This window comes from Stenella coeruleoalba (genome assembly GCF_951394435.1).
Source record: "Stenella coeruleoalba genome assembly, chromosome: 10".
NCBI classification, from domain to species: Eukaryota; Metazoa; Chordata; class Mammalia; order Artiodactyla; family Delphinidae; genus Stenella; species Stenella coeruleoalba.
Window position 1 is genome coordinate 82,585,205 of NC_137156.1, and position 15,636 is coordinate 82,600,840.

Genomic DNA, 15,636 nt, shown 5'->3' on the forward strand with positions numbered 1-15,636 from the left:
CTGGCCACGTAATCAGCACACTGACCAAAGTCTGAACTCAAAATACCAGGAAACTCCACCCTCTATCACCATCCCCCAAAACTCAACCTCCAAAGGAAATGCAATTTCACAATTTCTCCAGCATTCCTGAAACGCTGAAGGCAGTCCTGTGCACAGGGCAGACAGTGAAGGGCATGTGCCAGTTGCCCTTGCGTACATGTTATGACTACAGTCTAGTGTTTGGGCGTCCCCCCACCTCAAACTTTTGATGCATAAGTGGTCCAGAAGCCATAGCTACTAAGTCAACACCAAGATGTGCAAACATTTCTGGAACAAGCAACATCCAGGATGGTGCAACTGAGTTCCCCACACAACCCTCCCCACTGCCACCTCAGGCCTCACCAGACCTTCACCCCACCTGTGGAATAATGAAGATAACTGGGGCCCAGGAGACAGGGCTTGAACTCTCTGAGCCTCAAGTTCCCTAGATGTAAACTGAGAATAATCACCTCTGTTTCACATCGTTGATGCAGGATTAAGTGAAATAAACCATTTGGAAACACCAAGCCAGCACCTAACCCTGACATGGCAGCAAACACTAAATGCTTATCAAATCTGGGAAAGGAAAACTATTCTGGCTTGATGAAGCCAAAACAAAAAAAATTCAAGTAAATGTAGCTTCAAATTTACTGCAAGAGAAATAATCTCTCTGAGCCTACTATCTAACCATAATGTCAGACATCATGCATATCATCTTATTTAATCTTTGTAACTATCTGTAAGAATTATCTCCTTTCAGAGAACAATAAATTGAGGTTCAATCAAGTTCAGTAATTAGTAGAGCAAGAACCTGGCAGACCCAGAATTTGAACTTAGTCCTATTTGAACACAGAACCATACCCTTTTCTCCTCACTGTTTCCCAGACCCTGGAGCCAGAGAAGGAGGGAGTCAGATAAGAGCCTGATAAGAGTCAGATAAGAGGACAATCATGCAGTGTTGATTAGTCCACCTAAGTCGGCATAAGTGCAAAGACCAAGCTGCCCATTACTCAGGGACAAAGAAAGGGGGAAAGGTCAGCAATCAGCATAACGGGATAGTTCAGCTCAAAAAGGACCCTTTGGCAATGTAACTTAATGTTTTAACAGCATAAGTAACTTATCAGCATGAGGCAGGTGACTCCCTGGCCCTGTGATTTTAAGCAGGTTATTTAGTATGACCCTTCTATGCCTCTGTTCTGTTATTTGTAACATGAAGACAGTACAATCTCCCCTGCAGTAACATTGTAAGGGTTAAGGAAATAATGTGCAGACATCACTTTGCACAGTCTGTCACATATGAAATGCACAGTCCTATTTTGAAAGTCCTTTCACAACGAGACTTTCTATAGCCCTTTCCTTCCCCATTTGCCTAAATTATCTGCATCAACCCTCATCTCTGTTACTTACCTGCCTCTCATTTCTCTGTGTACCCCACGCATTCATTTAGACCACAAAAGCTTACTGAATACCTGGTCAGGCAGGCTGGGGAAATAGCAGTGCATAAGAAAAATCTTTGCCCTCATAGAGCTTACATTCTTACATTTGTGGGGAAGGAAGTCAGACAGAGAATAACAAACAAAAAACACCTAATAAACCACCAGGTAAAGTGTTAAAATGCAGGCAAGGGGCAGAAAATAATCTCTGGGGAGAAAGTGAGTCAGATAAGATAATTAGGGAACGCCCTGTGGGAAGACCACTTTGAATCAGAAAGCTGAATGATGGGATAGAACAAGGCCTGAGATCAGAAGGAACAATGTTTCAGACTGGGAAACAGCAAGTGCCCCATGCAAGACCATGCAGTGTCACAGAAGACTAAGCACATAGCTCTACTGATCTCGCGATGCTACTGTATAATTTCTGGTTTACCCGCCAATTTTGCCACTAGACTATGAGCCCCCTGAGGGTGGGACTGTGTATCTTCCCTGCATTCACTCACTCATAGAACTCACTTATTAAAGGTATCTATATGCCCAGCATTCTCTAAAGCACTAGATTTACAGTGAAGAATTAATCAATATAGTCTCTGCCTTCAAGGAGCTTCCAACAAATAGCACTGGGCAAAGACTAAGCACTGAGAAAATATTTACTAAGTGAACAATATGTGCTTGATGTTCAGTTATCTAGTTCTATACCATGCCAAATTGTGGGCTTTCTACAGCTCTTCTTTCCTTCCTCATTTGCCAAGAAGATCGCCACTAGCTCTTCACTTCTGTTACTCACCTGCCTCTCCTCCATACCAAACTGTTCCCAATGACTCCTCTAATCTCCCCATCTTCTCTCTCCCCTCTGCCTTTGCCCACAGTCCACTCCACCCGGCATGCCTTCCCCTGCATCTTCTTTACCAGACTAATTCTAGTGTCATTTCCCCAAATTTCATTAGTATACTGACGTTACCACTTGCTCAAACGTGTAGAAATCTCTCAAGTTCTTCAGACAAAACGTTTTCATCAAGTAACAGAAAATGATGGGTGCACAGGTAGCAAAGGACAATTCCAGATTGAGTGAATAGTAAAAAGAGTTGAAAGACAAATGATCTGAAGTTGCATATGTAATTTCTTTTCCTCCCCAAAATACGAGATATGTCAGTGAGTTTCTGGGTGTTGTGCTTACAGAATTGGGCCAGGATACAAGTGCAGCAAAAGTCTCACTACTATGGGTCTGTGTACTCATCCATGAAAGAAGTGTTTCATTTACAGTAAACAAAACCAATTTGGGACAAGAGCTATCATTTACAGGTCTTCCCCACACAGAAGTCAGTAGTTTAGCAACTAAATTATTTGAGATGAATTTCCTTTTCTGACAGCAGAAATTGCAAGTGCACTTCATTTATAAAAGAAAAGAGTCAGATATTTATTCTTCTAGGCAAGAAGGCAGATAAAGGTGAGTCACAACTTCCAATGCAGCCTCCACAGCCATAGTTAGCTGACAGAAACTTGCACGTAAGCTTCAGTCCTTCACTTCTAAAAGCCAGGCATCCATCTTTCTCCTCTCACTTCTGGAAAGAACAGAAAATTAAGCTGGAGTCATCTATTCTGAGATACACAACAGCAGGGACAGGGTTTTGGTTTCCTTCAACAATACACATTCCTCCCTGAGTTCCTGGACAGAAGCTCTGGGCTTTGTAGAGAACCACAAAACAAGGATTCTACAACTAGGGGCCTGAGGGGCAGTGTTTCCCACAATGTCTTTGCTTCACCTACAACAGAACAGCTTTGTTAACTTCACCCAGCCATTATGAGAGGGGAAATGCACTAAAAGGCAAAATACCACGATCAGATTATCACTAACCATTTAACTTCAGTGCCCTCAGCCAAGACTTCCCCTAAGACATAACTAATGTAACAGGCTCATCTCTGTGCCCAACATGGCTGTGCCTTGCTGTATTGTGCTACCTATAACAGGGAGTGCACTGTACAGTAATTACATGCCTGGTCTTTGGCAGCCGGACTGGGATTCAGCTATTTTTTACTAGCTGAGTAACTTTGGGCAAAGCACTCTAAGCTTTTAAAAAGTCTTTATCAGACCCTACAAGTCCCCACTTGATCCAGCCCCTGCTTACCTCTCAGACCATGACTAGTACTGTCACTTTCCACCTCTTTAACTGTCTGGATATGTTGAGTTCAGGTCCCACCTCAGGGCCTTTGCACTTGCTGTCCTCTCTTCCCGAGTGTCACCTGGCTGGCTACTTTTCATTAATCAGGTCTCAGTTCAAATGTCAAAAAGTCACCTCCAGGATCTCACAAACATAATGTTGATTATGTGAGTATGCACTCATATAATACATTGTATAATTCCATTTACATAAAGTACAAAAAGGAACTAAACCAGTGTATGGTGGTGTAATTCAGGGGACTGGCTACCCTTTTCTGGGTGGGAGTAGTGATGGGAAGGAGCACCAGGGGACCCTCTGGGTTGCTGCTAAAAGATTAATTTCTTGATATGGATCTGATCTCCTGGGCATGTTCAGTTTGTGCAAACTCATCAAGCTGTTCACTTATAATATGTATATTTTTATTACACGTGTTACAATGCAATGTCGAATTGGTTTTCCTGGATCACCTAACCTATGACCCACCATCTTGGCTAAGCTATTCATTCTCCAGCCCATGACCTTGTTTTATTTTCTTCATAGCATTTGTCACTGGCTGAAATCATTTTCATTATTGTTTATGTATGTACAGTCTAGCCCTTCCCCACCCCCATTAAAATATAGTATCATGTGGCCAAGATCTCTGCCTGCCTTGTTTACTATCCCCAAATATCAGTACCTATAGAGTCTTGTTCTAGGTATAAATTGAATAGAGAAATATATGTAAAATAAGAAATGGCAAAAGGGTGGCCCTTTAAGGACACAACATCAATTGAAAGTCAAAACAGAGAAGCCAACAGCAGAAGAAATAAAAAATGTCAATGACATTTAGCATCAGGAGTATGTGTCAAATGTTAAATTTAACATCGAGGAGGGGGTACATAAAGTGCCATTCTTTGGCACCTCTGTGAGAGTGGTTAAAGTTACTTCTCACAGCAGAAACTGGGTCATTTATCTCTGTACACACAAGAATTTTGCATAAGGCCTGGTACAAAGAAGGTCTGAGCCAAGAAGAGTAGCAAGAGATTTCTGAGACGCTTGGTGAGCATTCTTAAGTTTCCAAGAAAAAGAGGGTCATATTCAACTGTAATGTCTGCCATGGGCAAGGGAGTAGGTAGGCACAACATACATGCAGAGGTAGGTGGAGCAGATACAAAGAAGCATTCAAGAATATGAAAAGGGTTCCTTACAAATCACAAACAATACTCACCTACTTTTATTGCCAATTCTAAGATGTTTATAAAGAAAAAATTAAAATGTGTCAGTAGTGTTGGTGACTTGGATGTTACATAGTAACTTTATGCTATGCAGAGTAACTTACATGCTGATATAACTTATTTTCATGAGGAAATTTACACCACAGCCTGGTATAACGGAAACTGAAAAGTAAACCTTTAATCTGTAATCAGTTCTGCCACAAACTCTCTTTATAACCTTGAACAAGTCCTTTAACTTTAGTGCTCAATTTTTCTACCTGTGAAATAAGCTAGTTGGATCTGATGCTTGCTAACACCCATTTCCAGTTCTTGAACACTGTGTACTATTCCTGACTTAAAAAAAAACAAAACTCATTTCCTAAGCTTATGTTCACAGGACAATACGCCATCCACAAGAATGTAAATCAAAGTTACTAGATGCAGTGAGGTAGGAGATCCTTTTACCCAGTCTTCTTGCCAAACCAAGGGTATCACCCACTCAGATTCTCTACAGTGTTGTGTTCAGACTCCCATTTGTTGGTAAGGCAAGAAGCCCTATCATACTTCAGCTAAACAGTTGGATTTCTCGGCACAATTATTTCCTTTGCTTGAGTTTTCACTGCCTTAGGCACCATGTTTCCCATCAATTCAAGTCTACTCTCATAGTTAGCACCACAGTTCTTGTTTTTTTCTAACACTTAAATAATGAATAGAACTTGATCACCTGGAGGTATTCTCCTTACTCTATTACAACAGTTATTAGTTATTTTAATTAGACAAAACCACCATTCCTTTTGCTATCCCACCATACTGTCAAGTGCCTATTAAAGATATTACAGTAATAAGTTATTAGCACCTTTTAAATTTACATTAACAAAAACAGACAAATGAGAAGTCAGGAAATGAAAGAAGAAAAAAAAAAAAAAACCTTTCAGATGTCATAATTAACCAAAGCTTAGAGTAACTCAAAAAATCATTAGTAGCTATCTTTCAATTTTTAAAAAATATATACTATGCATATCCTAGTTAAAACTGCAGGAGTGATCATTTGTCTCCCATCAATTAAAGATGGGAAAACGGACAAGGACGATGCTCTGCTGTGGATGAGCCCCACACCATCCTTTCTTTAAAAGAGGGGCGATATTACTCATGGAGAATAAGAAGTCCAGTGGTTGATCACTTGTCCACGAGTCATCACCAACTCATAACTCCCCAAAGACCTTTTGACTACTGTGACTCTTGACACCTGCAGAAGGTATTGATCAAATCTACAGGAAGCCAAGTTCTAATAGCTATTCAGCATCCACCACTGGCCCTCCTAGGTTTTTATTCTCTTGAAACAAGGAGAAAGAGGACAGGGCCAATGCTCTGATGTGTTTTAGTGCTGGGACTGATTGTTCACTGAATTGAGGGAGAGCGTTTCCCATCTTTCTCCATGACCCCCTCATTTCACCAACTCAAGCACCACTACCCACCCCCCCCAAGTCTGCAAAAGCAGGCAGCCTGCAGAGAGCTCACTCCAGGAGGTGAGTTACTAAACCAGCAAGGCTGGGTTGGGTTTCTAGGCACCTTCATCATGTGCCCTAACAAACAGGCTCAAGAGAGAGACGGTTCGGAAGCAGCACTGGCAAAGCAGGTAGCTGAGGACAAACAAATGTTGCCTGCCATTTTAGTAAACAAGAATGTTGCTTGCCATCAAGTCAGCAGTCACTGCAGCCACCGGAGACAGTGCATCCTGAGGGGAATTCAGGATGCAGAAAAACAGGATACAGGCCCTAGAGAGTTAAGATGCAAATCAAAGGAATAACTTCAATAAAGCCCAGACTCTTACACCTTCCCAAATTGAGCAAAGCATTAAAATCACTACCTTGACATATCTGATTTTTGTGACTAGCCCTAATCTTTTGATGTTCCACTACAAGTTTTTTTTTTTGTTTTTTTTTCAGCCAAAACTCCCATATATCCTGGCTCCTCCCTTACCTCTTTGGAACAGTTCCTCAGAGCTATCCAGAAACTTCCCCAGGATACAACCCTCAATAATGCCTCCAATAAAATATATTTCCCAACTTTCAGGCTGTGCATTTTTTTTCCGTCGACATAATAACACCTCAGGACTCCAAAACCCAGTCCCAGGGACTTTTCCTTAACATGCCTGCAGCGCCTGGTACAGGGCCAGGCGCCCCCCGCAGCGCTAGGGTAACCCACGTCAGCGACAACTGAGAGCTGGGTGGCTCTCACTCCGGGGTGGCCCGGACTGTCATTCCCCGCTCCGCCTGGGACCCCCGACACCTGAAGCGGGGTGGGGGTGGGGGGATGCTGGGGTCTCTCGTGCGCCCCCGGGCGCAGCACCGCGCGTCCCCTCCACAGGTGCGGCGCCCTAGCGGCCGCGCACCGGGGCCAGGAGGAGATGGACAGACAAGGACAGGAAGGTATCACTGGCTGCTCCAGGCTCCCACCAAGAGGCCCGCTCACCTGGGACCTGGCCGCCAGGAGCGGGGACCGGAGCGCCAGGTCTCTCAGTAGTTTCCAGGCCTGCGCCACCACAGGGGCCGCCATCTTAACCAGAAAACTTGCGCGAAGAGCCAGGCGGGCCGCGGCAAACCAGGCAGGGCGCGGCGAGGGCGGGAAAGGGAAGGGAGGGGCGGGGCGGGGGCGGGGCCCGGCCGCCCCTCCCGCACCGCCCCCTCCGCCCGGGCCCGCCTGCTACCCCCGGGACGTCGCAGCGCCCCTGAGGGGCCACCTTCTATAGCCCTGCGTCCCCCACCGCGACTCCCACCTCGGCCCCAAGTTCACTTTCAGCCTTCAGAGGCCCCGTGGCCTCCTCACCGTGCTACCCCGGCTCACCATGCGAGCAAAAACACATCCCGAGCCCTACGGTCGTGGGGCTTAAACTACGCTGGGGCGACAGGCCAGTGGACTTTGGCCGGTGCCGTGAGTGCTCTGAGGACCGGCCCACGGAGCTGACGCCAAGTAAGGGAGGCCTCTGGTCTGGTCCTTGGGCCCCAGAGGCTCGCCTAGGGAAACGATATTTGAGCTGAGCCTTGAGGGACTACGGGAGAAGCAAGTGGGTCTGATGAGGTCGGTGGATCCCCTCTACACCTGAGTAAGAATTTTTTATCTTTTACCGAAGGTTAAGGCAAAGCAATTGAAGCACTTTAAGCCAGTAATCAGCAGAACAAGAGCAAGCGTTTATTCGGAGTTTACGTGACTCTAAGCACTGTATATGTAATAAAATTACTATAGCAAATAAGCTTAATATGTGCCAGCCCCGTTACAAATTATGAACTAATTTAGTCTTTATAGCAACCTTTCCAGTAGGTACCAATGTATAAATCCCCGTTTTGCAGAAGAGAAAACTGAGGCACAGATAGGTTACCTAACTTGTTGAAGGTCAGAGATCTGATAAGGATTAAAAATGGTTCAAACCCATGCTCTCTTCTTCCCACCCTATTAAGTACCATTTTAGAATTTTTTTTAACCTTACTCTGTTCTTGAGCCTATGATCATGAGAAAATGTACAATGTAACAGAACTAGGAAACTGTTTCTGCTTTACTTCCCTTTTTACTTTTTCTGCTTTTAATATTTTTTTAATTTTTATTTTGACAAAACAAATCTACAGAAAATTTGCAAGAACATTACCCCCAACTCCGAAATATCCTTTACCCAGATTTACCACTTATTTATATTTTGCCTCATTCCCCATTTTTCATAGATATAGATACATAGCTTTATAGCCCATTCTTAATCACAAGTTTACTGGCTAGATTTAGCATCCATTGTTGATTATTTCTTGAATCAGTTATTACTGTAATGGTTGGAAAATCATGATTGTCTAATTCCATTCCTTTCTACATTTTTTAGTTTACATTCTACTCTGAGAAGAGCTTTACCATCTCCCACGTTTATTTATCCTTGTATTCACTTGTATCAATATGGACTCATGCGTCCCTTTTTATTCAGTGCCAAGCCTATGCTCATTCCTTTTACATGTACTCAGCTGCCTCTGAATATGGGTCATTTAATCCTCACAGGAACCCTGTAAGGGGTGATGATGTTATTCCCATTTTACCAGAGGGGGAACTGTACTACAAACACTGTGTAACTTGCCCAGGGTCACAGCCTGGGACCAGACCCCAAAGCTGAAATCTGACCACACCCTTCTCTTGACATGAGGGGATCTGAGTTCCCACCTCATCTATCATTACTTATACTGGGTCTGCCATCTAGCCAGGATGGAGCAAAGATTCACTAATGTTTACAGACTGAATGTTTAAGCTTGGTGAGAGCTTTGAACATGTTGTCAGAAGGAAGCAGACCTCCTGTAGAATTAATCAAAGGTGGTTTATTCAGACAGTACTATGGCAAGGGAGTTGGCTACTATCACTTTCCTTCCAGCAGAGACCTGAAAGGGTTTGAAAAGAAGAGTGCATTTCATAAAGAGAAAGGAGAGCCTCCTTAGACAGTCTTTGATGAGTGTTCTGTTAGGATGGGATTTTTTTCTATTAGGGCAGGATTTTTGGAAGTAGAATGGGCAGAGTCTTTCTGATTGCCATTCATGTACATGTGGCAATCTTTGATTGGTTCATTATCTACTAGTGAATCTCTGGGCTGGGTAGCATCATATGAGTTTTCCTGTTTCAATTGGAAGACAGCCTATTCCTCAGCTTTGGGGCCCAAGTCCTGCATCAGCAATTCCTCAGTGTCTTCATCCACATTCTCTAATTCTGCCATCTCTGCAGCCAAGGGGTTGGGGGAGATGGAGCAGAAGGACCTTCGAATGGTATCTCCAGTGCTTAGCACTGGACCAGGATTAGAGAAAGTGTGAAATAAACAGACGTAGGATGGCTCACACTTATTGAGTTCCTCCTAAGACTTCTCGCTATTTTCTACCCTTTTTTCCCAAATAGGAAGCTCTTTGAGGTCAAGGATCCACCAAAGAGTTCTGCACTGTGCTTTGCTGAGATAAGCACTGGGTTTTCAGTGAAACTGGATTGGATTCAAATCTCACCTCTGCCTTCTGTGAATCTGTGACCTGAGGAACTACCTAGGTCATACAGTGATAGTAAGTATTCAGTGAGATGTTGTATGTAAAGACCTTGCACATAGCAAGGTCTCAGTAAATGCTGTGTTTCTTCCTCTGATATATTCTTAATAAATATTTGATAGCTAATGTGAAACACCAGAGCCAATCTGAGGTATGGGTCATAAGGCCCCTGACACTTTGTAACTTATCTTGATAGCACTGGCGAACAGTAGAGACGTGTATGTGCCAGATGAAAGTATTAAAAGAGTGTAAAGTTGTTGTCTCCAGGAAGAGGGTGGAGGATAGGGGTCAGGGAACCTTTACATTTTTAGAACTTCGCAAATACTGATTCCTGGGCTCCACTCTAGACCTACTGAATCAGAATCACTTAGGATGGAGTCTGACATCTGCATTTTAAATAATCTTCTCAAGGAGTTATTTAGTTTGAGAACTAAAAAAAATAAAAAATAAAAAAAAGCAGACAAACCAAACCATAGCGGTAAACTCTCAAGAGGTTTCCCAGTGAATCAAGAGACAAGTTACTCTGCCTTCTTCCACTGGGTTCCTAAATGTAGAATGAAAATCCTGTGATTCGTAGACAGAGGTGATGACTAAATGCTGCTCTCAGAGAGTCTTGACACATGGGTATAAGACCTGTCTTCTACCAGGGGTCTAGGTCAGCCCCGACATGTAGAAGCATTGGCTAAGGGTGAATAAACAGTGATTCTATGCTTTTTCTTTATCCGTATTGCAATTGAGAACTGCTTGAGTAGTAACTGTGGCCATAGGCAATACCACTACCAAAGCATTCTGTACTGTCTGGGATCAGATGGAAGCACAGAGGTAGATACCAGACAAACTGAGTTCAGGTCTTGACTCTGTGATTTAATAACTCTGAGCTTGGGCCAGTTATTCCGCAGCCTCAATCCTTTATCTGTGAAAGGGGGATTATAATAGTATGTATTTTGCCAGTGTGTTACTGAGTCCAAGCTCGTACTACTTGCTGTACAACAGGCCAATAAATCGAGAGACAAGTTGCTGGAGCAAGGAATAGTGACTTTATTCAGAAAACCAGCAAACTGAGAAGATGGTGGACTCGTGCCCCAAAGAACCCATCTTGCCTGAGTTAGAATTCAGGCTTTTTTTTATACTAAAAGGGGAGGGAGTAAAGTCAAACATTTCCTGGTTCCTGTCAGCCTCTGGGAGGGGATGCGTTAATTTCTTCCTCCCAGCAGTCATTCACGGGTGGGCCTGATCAAGATGTTCCCTGTGAGCTAAACAAAGGTATTTTAGCTTAATGCTCATTACCTACTAGGCAGGGTTCCCAGAGATGGGCCATTATGTATAATTTAAGCTTATAGGCAACATCCGTTTAGTGATTAACTTGTAATAGAATGCAAAGGGTTCTTCCCCATTACAAGTGCACTGTCAAGCACTGGAGATCCCAGTGGCTGATAGCCACTAGGCTTTCTTTGCTTGACTAAGAAATCCTTTTTCATGTTTGTTTCTTTACCATTTACATCAGTGAGCCTGCTTCCCCGTTAGTAAAATGAAGGCCAAGTATGACAGCATCTTATTAGAACTAGGAATTAACAATATAGCACTTCTCATAAACTTTGCGTACACTGGAAATATTAAGTTCCAAAACTCCTTCATCAAACTTTGGATTTAGAACAACCTGCCTACACTATTTCTTATTGAGTTAATTGTTCCAGGAAAGAAAATAAAAACATCAATAGACCCACACACCTTCTCTTTCATTTTAGCAGTGCCTGTTAACAGTGAAATAATGTGCTCGTTTTCATATCCACACTGATTACTCCCTGGGCCCAAATTTGCCAAAGAGGCATGTCAGGAAACCTAGCACAGGGATCATGAATTTAGCAGTTCCAGTGGTTGTTTATCATTACCTTTTCATTTAAGAATAAAAACCATTTGACAAATACAGACTCATTGTAACCAGTAGAAATGAATAGAATTTTTTACAAAACAATCCTAATTTTCATGGATAACATATTTGAATTCATGCTACTCCCTGTCAGGAATGAAAATCACTATTAAGATGATGAAACAAAGGGCATTTGTGGATTTTGTCTGGTTATTTCTTCTTTAATGGATAACAGATTTCTTGAATTTACAGGCAAAGAAACTTTGGGCTTTCATTATGTACACTGATAATACCTCTGTTGCTGTTTGTGACAGCCATTTTAACCAATGCTTCAACTGTGTTATTTGCCAGTGGCACAGAAAGAAGTTCCATTGTGCTCCAGTTATTTTTTCCCTCTTCAATAATGCATTAAAATGATTAATTCTGATGACATTTTTCAGCAGCTTATTTAAATTATAAGGTGCACAGAAGAAAAGGGATCTGAAACTAAAAGTGTCTCCTCTGACAAAACCACAATGAGCTCAAGAGAAATTCTCACTATATCCTGGAGAGGATCTGGGGGAGGGAAGGTAGAGCCATAGTAACAGGTCAAAGTCAAGATAAAAAAGAAGTGAGAGTAAGGAACATCAGAAACCAGGAGAAGGAACATTCAGGGACAAGGTCAGCTGGAAGACTATAAGTGGAGAACGAGAGTTAAGGATAGAAACAAAGGCGATGACATTCTATTGGTCGAGAAATTTAGAAATGGATAAAGAAGATGGTAAAAGTGGAGTGAAGAACATTTACACAAAGGACAGTGGAGAAGCATGGACTGAAAGAGAAAAATGGTACCAGATTGTGGGAAAGGAATTCCCTTCAAAAAGAAACCTGTTTTCCCACTGCAATCGAAAGCCGTGGAATTTAGCACTTTCAATATTATTAAGACATCCTTCATTTAAATACCAAAATAGGGACTTCCCTGGTGGCACAGTGGTTAAGAATCCTCCTGCCAATGCAGGGGACACAGGTTCGACCCCCGGTCTGGGAAGATCCCACATGCTGTGGAGCAAGTAAGCCCATGCACCACAACTACCGAGCCTGTGCTCTAGAGCCCATGAGCCACAACTATTGAGCCCATGTGCCACAACTACTGAAGCCTGGACGCCTAGAGCCCATGCTCCGCAACAAGAGAAGCCACTGCAATGAGAAGCCCATGCACCACAACAAAGAGTAGCCCCCGCTCACCGAAACTAGAGAAAACCCGTGCACAGCAACGAAGACCCAAAGCAGCCAAAAAATTAATTAATTAATTAACTAATTAAATACCAAAATAAAAATTAAAGGCATTCCATTTCAAATGCCCTGCTTCATTAGGAAGTAAGCAGTCACAGCAATGGTTTTTAATAGAATTCCTTTTTTTAAAAAAAATTTATTTATTTTTGGCTGCATTGGGTCTTCCTTGCTGTGCACCTACTCTTTGTTGCAGCGCGCGGGCTTCTCATTGTTTGTGGAGCACGGGCTCTGGGCACACAGGCTTCAGTAGATGTGGCTCGCAGGCTCAGTAGTTGTGGCTCGTGGGCTCTAGAGCGCAGGCTCCGCAGTTGTGGCGCACGGGCTTAGTTGCTTTGCAGCATGTGGGATCCTCCCGGACCAGGGCTTGAACCCGTGTCCCCTGCATTGGCTGGCGGATTCTTAACCACTGCGCCACCAGGGAAGCCCCAGTAGAATTCCTTTAAGAGGTTTCTGTTTTGTTTTAATGTCTTTGGGGCCATATTCTCCAAAGGTTCTGATTCAGTCTGTCTTGGGACCCAGAGATCTGCATTTTTATAAGTACCTCTTCCACCCCACCATCTTTATTGTTGGTGATCCATTGTCTATGACTGGAGAAGCACTGACCCAAAAGGTGGGACTTTGAGAAAGCTAGAGGAAAATGACAGAAATCATCTAATTCCTCTCTTTCTCTCTCATTTTCTTTTCCATTTCTTACCCCACTTGTAGTATGTTTTTTAACCTTTCCCTACCCCTCCAAAATCTTAGTACATGAGAAGAAGGAGTATGGAATGAGGCTCCAAAGGAAGGTTTCATGCTGTTCCCTCTGATGGAAACAACTCTTCCCTGTTGTTCACTGGACTCGGGCTCTCTCTTCCCTAGAGAGGGTTTCAGTCACCACCCTCTTCAGGAAGCTTCTCTGCAGACAAGGCTGGGGATCATCTCAGTGGTTATCATTAGGCAATTACCCCATTAGTTTCTTGTCTGCTTCTTTCTTTAAGATTTAAAAATCTGCAGTGACAGGGACTGTGCCTTCTTTGCTCTTATGACCCTGCACCCAGTACAGTGCCTGGAAGACAGGCGGTATTCAACTGACATTGACTAAACAAATAACTAAGTGAAGATGAAACCAGTGCAAAAATCACCCTAATAAGAAAATTCAAAGATTCAATAATGTCTAGAAATCTGCCAGTACCTCCTAACAAGAATGGAAGTTGAGTCCCATGAAGGGAAATAACCTGCCCGGGATCACACACTACACTAGTGGTTTTGTTCACTGTTCCTCAGAGTTCTTAGATGCCTTCAAGATCCATCTCGCCCTTACCTCTCTCTCCTTCCCCTACATTTATTGAACATGTATGTGCTTTCTCCAAGCTTTACAGAAATTATCTTACTTAATCCCCACCACAGCTGTATTTTACAGATGTGCAAACTGAGTCTCACAGCAGAGAGTAAGTTGCCTGAAGTAATGACTAGGAAGAGGCCAATCTCAATCATCTGGGATTGAATCTACACCAGCACTATCTAATGGATCTTTTTGCAATGATGGAAAAGTTCCATAACTGTGCTGTCTGATACCATAGCCATCAGCCGTGTATGGCTACTGAGCACTTGCAATGTGGCTGGTGAAACTAAGAAAATAATTTTTTTTTTTGCGGTACGCGGGCGTCTCACTGCTGTGGCCTCTCACATTGCGGAGCACAGGCTCCGGACGCGCAGGCCCAGCGGCCATGGCTCACGGGCCCAGCCGCTCCGTGGCATGTGGGATCCTCCCGGACCGGGGCACGAACCCGTGTCCCCTGCATCGGCAGGCGGACTCTCAACCACTGTGCCACCAGGGAAGCCCCTAAATTTTTAATTTTAATTAATTTATATTTAATTTTTAATAGCTGCACATAGCTAGTGACTGCCATATTTACCAGTAGAGATCTATGCTATCCAACTGATGTGCAGACTTTGTATCATCTCACTGTTTTCTTAATTGTATTCCTATTAGGTACAAGTTATATGAATTGGGTTCCTAATTTAGGTACAAATAGCTTATTTAGGAGGTGATCCTAGGCAGCAGGAAAAGGAATGGGGAAGTGAGACAGGGAAGACGGAACAGGCTGTAGGCAATTGGGGTTCAGTTTCAGAGAGCACTCTGGTAGAATGTTATGGAACATACCTCAAAATGGTTCCATCGAGGGATGAGGAAGTGGTCATGTTTTTCCACCAACTCCAACTCCCATGCCTCATTGGTTGAGAGCTGCTCCTGGGGGCACTTCCAGCTTCCCTTTCCTCGGAACAGTTACGCCCCTGTGGTTAGACAAAGCCTTAGAGCAGGGAGACGCAGGTCTCTGAAGCAGTGATTATCTTGCAAAGCTGCCAGTGACTTCCAGGGAAGTCCAGGAGATGTGGGCCCAAGTAAAACTATATTGCCTCTCCCTTTAACTGACCAGATTAGTTCATATCAATATTTTATCTGGGTTGGGAGGAAGGGCACTCGAGATTGTGTTGGTAAGAAAGGTTCTGCTACTTAGAGAGAGAGAGAGAGGGAGAGAAAGAAAAAAGTTTCCAAACTACAATTCTAAACTGTACTCTTGCCTGTTTTCATGACCAACTCAATTACTGGATTTTATCCTATTCTGTATCATTTCTAGCTCAGCGTGGATGCTCTAAGTATCCCTGCAG

General features: G+C 43.3%; 2 protein-coding genes across 27 annotated transcripts in view; one reads left to right on the forward strand and one right to left on the reverse strand.

The window, feature by feature from the left end:
• SUCLG2 (succinate-CoA ligase GDP-forming subunit beta) overlaps positions 1 to 7,429 on the reverse strand; it is a 434,144-nt gene extending 426,715 nt beyond the window's left edge. For 10 of the 11 annotated variants that reach the window (XR_013830273.1, XR_013830274.1, XR_013830275.1 and 7 more), the window contains exon 1: positions 7,276 to 7,404. Coding sequence is in view for 5 of the 11 variants with exons in the window: in XM_079935031.1 (XP_079791157.1) it covers positions 7,276 to 7,359 (84 nt within the window). In the remaining 6 variants the exon portion in view is untranslated. Of the gene's footprint in view, positions 1 to 7,275 lie in introns of all 11 variants that reach the window. The other variant, XM_079935029.1, reaches the window with a different exon arrangement.
• Positions 7,430 to 7,504: 75 nt separating this feature from the next.
• Positions 7,505 to 15,636, forward strand: part of TAFA1 (TAFA chemokine like family member 1) — a 955,756-nt gene continuing 947,624 nt past the window's right edge. For 15 of the 16 annotated variants that reach the window (XR_013830279.1, XR_013830280.1, XR_013830281.1 and 12 more), the window contains exons 1-2: positions 7,505 to 7,906; positions 9,712 to 9,866. The gene's annotated coding sequence lies outside the window, so the exon portion shown is untranslated. The remainder of the gene's footprint in view (positions 7,907 to 9,711; positions 9,867 to 15,636) is intronic. The other variant, XM_079935037.1, reaches the window with a different exon arrangement.